At 38.8% G+C, this 6418-nt stretch overlaps 1 protein-coding gene across 1 annotated transcript; it reads left to right on the top strand.

Annotated features, from left to right (window-relative positions):
• The first annotated feature begins 2057 nt into the window (after positions 1-2057).
• On the top strand, positions 2058-3497 carry LOC143846628 (MLP-like protein 423). Its single transcript, XM_077355118.1, has 2 exons — positions 2058-2351; positions 3126-3497. The coding sequence occupies exons 1-2, from the start codon at positions 2180-2182 to the stop codon at positions 3404-3406; spliced, it is 453 nt and encodes a 150-aa protein (XP_077211233.1). The 5' UTR covers positions 2058-2179; the 3' UTR covers positions 3407-3497.
• Positions 3498-6418: the final 2921 nt, after the last annotated feature.

Here is a 6418-nt window from a genome sequence, read left to right as displayed (position 1 = left end):
ACCCGGCCTGTTGGTTTAAGATTATGACAACCTATTGTGAGGGTCAAACCGATTATTGGACTCAAATTTAAACATAAATTGTAGTCCAATAATCGGTTTGGCACTCACAATAGGTTGTCATAATCTTAAACCAACAGGACCTTAAGCCGTTAGAGTTCGGTGTTATTTAATCATTTATCAACAAGAAGAAATCCTTCTAATGGAGAAACTGATGGCAGAAGCATATTCAGCCATTGATAAGGCAGTGAAAGTCGGCATACTGGGTAGGAACACCGGAGCACACAGAAAGTCTTGGCTTGCGAGGAGAAAGAATGCCGTGGAAAACCACCATGGCTAGTATACTCGTGTTGAAACTGTTTGAGAATGATGCAACTCTTTCTGGAAGAACAGTGATGGTGACTCTCATTAATGAACTTTAGTCTATTGATTTAGACGCCAACAAATAAGAAAAATGGTTTTCACTATGGCTTGATTCAGATGTGTGACATTCCGAATTTTTGTTCTTAGCTGCAGAAAGCTGTCTGCACTTCATTCTTAACATGTTATTATCATTGTTGAGATTTTTAAACTACATCAGTTTCTGTAATCCTATCGATCGAAAACTTTCAGTACAGTGTTTTTTTTAATCTAGGACACTAGGTTACTAATTATTTGTTTGTTTTCCTTTTGGAAGGTTGGAGAGAAGTTTCTTGATTTATTAGGATTTTGTTTCCTAAGTGTAGTAGGATTATACTTCTAATGACAGAATTCTAGATCTTTCTTTTCTAAGAAAAGTTTACTTAGGAATTGCTTTTCTTCTATAAAAGAGGTTGTAATGTGGGAGTTTCATCAATCAAGTTCAAGAATAATGGAATAAAAGTCTCTCTTTATCTCATTCTTCACCCCCTCTTCTCTCTCTTCTTTCCTAGTGGATTCTAGGGTTTTTCTTCTTCTTCCCTAGTTGATTCTAGGGTAATTTTCGGATCGTACGCTTCGGTTGCGATTCTCATTTGATCCGCTGCATTAGTATTGTACTTGTTATTAATTTGTCCCGGTGGGCATTTCTTTTTGCTCCCTAGAATGGAACATTTTGATGTTTCTTTTGGCTCTTGATAAGCCTAATTACCTGCTGCCTAGAATGGAACAATCTGTGGACAGAACATTTCGTTTTAGTCACTAGAATGGAACATTTTTTAGATGCATTTTATTGGCTCTTTTCGGATTAAAAGAATGTTTCTGATGGGAACAAAAAAAATTACAATTCTCAATGAGCTTTAAGGACCACTGGAATAGGTTAAAATACAGAAGGGTTGTGAAGTTTCCACTCCCTCCTGAAAATGCATTCTCATCTCCTCATCTTTTTGTGTCTTCTCCTCAAAATTGAAAATGGCCTCGTTTCCAGGAAAAGACAAACAAAAAGGGCATAAGTGCTGGGAAAGGGGGTGGAAATATCATTATTTTTACATTTTGCTGGCTGAGACATTACTTACATGGGTGTACAGTGATAGTATAGTCTCAAAGAGAACCTGTTTTGTTTTTTTTATTCCTCCTGTATTTATGTGACCTTTTTCTACCCACCTATCCACCATGGTTGGTTTCTGTTGTCCCAAATGCTAAGCACCTATTTCAGTATACACGAATAGTTGATTCACTTTAAGCAGATATGGTGAATCTGCTCCGCTTTGTTTATTTTCTTATTTTTAGCAAAAGCTGAAAGTAAAATCCTCTTGCCACTTTACAGATGAACTCAGGCCGTTGGGTTTTACTTAAATCAAACGCGCTCCATATATTCCAAGTGTAATATGATCCACATTTAGAGGAAGCACCTCTCCTTTCCCCCTTGTATTTAGCACTCACCAATACCCATTTGTCACATGTTTTTTTCCTCCTTCATTTATGTGACTTTTTTCTACCCACCATGGTTGGTTTCTGTTGTCCCAAATGCAAAGCACCTTGTTTATTTTCGTATTTTAGGCAAAAGCTGAAAGTAAAATCCACTTTACAGATGAACTCAAGAATCTTCTTTTGAAAGGCCTAAACTATTTTTTATTTTACTTAAAGCAAACGCACTCCATGTATTCCAAGTGTAATATTATACACATTTAGAGAATTCACCTCTTCTTTCATATTGTATTTAGCACTCCCCAATACCCATCTCTCACACCCACAAAGCTCTGCAATCTCAAGGAAAGAGGGGAGAATGAGGACCATGAAAGGAGAAGTTGTTCTTAACATTCCTGCAGAGAAAGCATGGGAAATGTATAGAGATAATGATATTATAAGCAAAATTAATCCGGATATGCTTGCTGGTGCCGAATACCTTCAAGGAGATGGTAGCCCAGGGAGTTTGAGGCTTTTCAGGCTAGGTCCTGGTAATTCTTGATTTCTTTCTTTCTTTTTTTAGGTTTTTGATTTTGACTCATATTTCTCTGCCTCTATTCAAATGGGTAGGTAAATTTCAACTTCATTTTTCTATTTGGATGAATATGATGTTGGGACCCTAGTGAAACTCACCCTTAAAAGCTAGCTCTTAAGGGGAGGGTACGCAAGTTCTTATAAACCCCCATCCACATCAGGTTCTCACTTCCTATGTGGGATCTTCCTTTCATGGGAAACTAAGAGTACTCGGTGCATAAAACGGGGTTGTCAAGCCGAAGTTGTGATACCACTTGTTGGGACCCAGGTAGAACTCACTCTTAAAAGACATGGTGCTCAAGTCCTTGTAAACCCCCCCATCCACTTGCTTTCATGTGGAACCCCAACTTCTGATTTGATTATAAAGGGTACCATAGATTATTTTTTATGATAAACTAGCGTCTTCAAGTGGCAAGAGTGGGGTACGGCTGGTGAAGTGGCTAAAAATCAGGAAACAAAAAACTATACTCAAAATAAGATCAACTTGTTTCCTGATTTTGAACCACTTCTTCACCTCATTTCAATCGTGCCCTCTCAAATCTCTCTCCTTCTCCCATCCCTACCCCTTTCACACCACCTGGGGGTGGGGGTGACGCTAATTTATCAAGGGAAAAAAATCAGTTTACAGTCCATGCACACTTAAAGAGGGTGGCACTAGAATCTATTTAGCTGCAGTTCTTGTGATTAAGACAAACTTGAAATGATACTTATCAATTAAAGGGTGGATGTAGCTGTTTCTGGTTACGTTAAAGATTCGACGGAGAAAATAGAGAAGGTGGAGGTGGGGCGATCTGTAACATATCAAGTGATCGATGGTGACCTAAAGAGCCTCTATGATCCTTACAGGGTGACCTTCTCGTTTACTCCTGTGCCTGGGGGAGAGAAGAAGTGCATCGGCGAATGGAAAGCCGAATTCGAACCACTATCTCTGGTAACGCCTCCACCTGAGAAAGCTAAGGATGCTGCTCTCGGATTCCTCAACTTCTTTGAGAAATTCCAAGTCTGCCTTTAAATAAATGTGGTTGGTTGTCCATGATAAGTATGTAAGTTGTGCAGGTGAGTGATATTTGCTTTGGAATATGCTAATGTTATGTACTTGTGTATTTGGAGAGAGTATTATTAAATGGTCGCAATTAATGTGTTTGTCTAACAAAGTCCATGTGGCTTAGAAAACTCCTTTGCCGGAAGGTCTTCTTTAGCTCTGTCTTCGCTGCTCCTCATTCGACTTGTTTGGGTGCGGGAGATAACATCCACATCACTTGAAAATTAACACTACTAAAAAGTCTTGGGTCTATGTTTTCTATCTTTCTATTACTTGGGTCTTTCTTTGGATCTCCTGCTGCCAAAATATGAAATCAATAATCCAATCCTAAACGACTAATAATATGTACTTGTTCTTGTTGTTGCCCAAAACACAAGCAAGAGTTCACAAAACTTACTAGAGTCGACTCATTTTTACGGAGTCCAAGTCTGAGGCCCCTCGGCCCCATAGCAGTACTATCAAAGGGGAAAAAAAGAAAAAATGACAATGGATGTTAGGCTCCTTTCCATTATTTGGGCCTCGTTTGAGAGATGTGGATGCCATCAGATCCATTGATCCGACTGGAAGCAACAATTCCTGCCCATTCCCATTGAACCCACGAACACCAATAATCCTATCACCTTGATCCATTACTCCTTGCTTTAGGTTTCGAACGGGAAAAATAAACCTGCCCGTTGATTTTTGTAGTGCTCCATCTTAAGGATGGGCTGCCTTTAAGGACTATATGGGTCTCCTAGTCTACAAGATCAATGGTCTTGATCACACAAACATGACCCAATGGTCTACAACAAATCTATATACCTTCACAGAGTTAATCACTCATTATACTGCTCAAGAAATTCTTATATACATTCGAGCAGCAGATTTCGTCTCCAAAACAGAGATTGCCCGATGTGGGGGGTGTCTATTCTTGATTCAAATTTTCCGATCGAACTTGCTGAAATTGTAAAGAGGATTCCGAGGGAACCTCCTATCCAAGAGTGTAAATCTTGTATTTTGTTGTTTTCTTGTTTAACCGGTTTCGGGGTCTGCCTAACCCCTCTGGCTAATCAAATAAGAATAAATAAAACGGCCAACGTTATCAGCACAACCATATTTTGATATTTGCACAAAACATATATGATGTGGTTCAACACTTGAACATGACCCAGGTGCGGCGGAATAAATTAATTAGGTATTTTAGATAATAAGATCAGATTTGATATATTTAGTAGTCAGGATAAATTAGAATGCTATTTAGATTAGGATAATCTTGATTTAGCAATTTCTAAGTTTATCTCCGTCTATTTCTATGTTTAGCTCTGAAGTGTTTATATAAGCACAGGTTATGTTAATGAAAGGAATTTACAGAAATTGTGTGTTGGTGGGAGAATTCACGAGGCTGATGTTCCATCTAAGAAGTAAGAAAGAATCGATTTAGGTTCGTAACAAATTATGACTCTGCACCCGAAAGACCTAAAATAAAACGTAGTATGGAATATAATTAGTCATTCTTCGAAGATAAGAAGAAAAACAAAAGAAGAAGAAGAGAAAAAGAAAGGAAAGAAACAGAAGAAATTTATTGCAAAAACAGATTTAGATGAATCTCTTAAACCATACCTTTTATCCCCTGTTGCAATAACCATCCATCAATCAATCACGAGAAATTATTACTATAATAGACAGGCTATTTTTCCTTCTCTCCTTCCGAGGACTCTTCTTCATCCTCATCTTCATCCAAATGGACCAAATCCTCATCGTCCAAATCTTCACCGTCCAAATCTTCTTCGTCGAAATCTTCACCGTCCGATTCATCATCATCATCATCATCATCTTCTTCTTCTTCCCTGCTGACTGCGGTACGGCCACGGGTATATGTGCGAGAATAATCAAATGGGGGAATCATCGAATCGAAAGAAACAAGGGGACGAACGGTGATAGGGGAGGCAATCCGATTGAGAATGGACGGCTGAGATGAGGCCATCACGAGCCTCACCATCGCCCTACATGATCCTATGGCCGCTGCACGCAACATCTCTTCTCACCTCTCTCTCTCTCTCTCTCTCTCTTTTTGTTTTTTGGGGGCTGTTGTAGCATTTAGTTTCCTCTTGCGGGAATAAATAGGGAGGGTTCTAGGGTTTTGTCCAGGGGTTTTACCAATTACTCATAACCGACACGTGTCCACTACCTTACGGTTGAATCGGTGATGCATGTCATGTGGCGCCCCTATTAATGGATTGTAGGGCCCAGCTTTTATTGATCCGAACCGTTCATTCCATAGCGCTCTTTTTTGGCCCTACTAAAACATTCTCCATGTGCAATCGATGCCGTTAATTTTGTAGATTATAATGACATCGTCTTGGTCCCATGCTGTTTAGCTTTACTTAACCGAACCATGAACCCTAAACAAGGCTTCATGGATGAAGGGACTAGATCATCCGATTAAGATATTCAGCTGGACTTGTGGCAATGGACCCAATGATGTACACGTGGCACACTGAGTCCCCAAAAACAGTGGTTCTACTTCTATCTGAGTCTGCTTCCAGGACTCTCCAATAGTTCCAAAATCACCCCCTCAAATTTTATGTATTTTCAAACAAGCCTCTAACAGCAAATTGCAAGATAACCCGTGTATAAATCAAGTTTAGTTGTAATACAATGCATTAGAACTATTTAAAGATCCAAAGGCCAAAAATAATAATAAAAGAATACAAATGAATGAAACACTCCCTTGTCTATCTTCATCTAGGCTGTTGCATCAGCCACAGGATCAGATTTTGTCATTCATTTAATTCCCTAATAAATGGGAAATGATATCTGCACAACCATATTTTGATATTTTGACAAACCATCTTGTCTTTTAGTATTTAAAGAGCTATCAGAAGGTAAAAGATGAAGTAAAGTCAATGATGAGGCAAAGGAGATTTGAAACTATGCCTCTGCTGGTCATTAATATTCACATTCAATTCAGTTAATATCTCATAAAATAAAAGGTGATTCACA

Source organism: Tasmannia lanceolata, unplaced genomic scaffold (genome assembly GCF_043159265.1).
Source record: "Tasmannia lanceolata isolate RefF3 unplaced genomic scaffold, GAP_Taslan_0.1 ptg000015l, whole genome shotgun sequence".
Lineage (NCBI taxonomy): Eukaryota > Viridiplantae > Streptophyta > Magnoliopsida > Canellales > Winteraceae > Tasmannia > Tasmannia lanceolata.
This window is presented reverse-complemented; position numbering and strand designations above follow the sequence as displayed.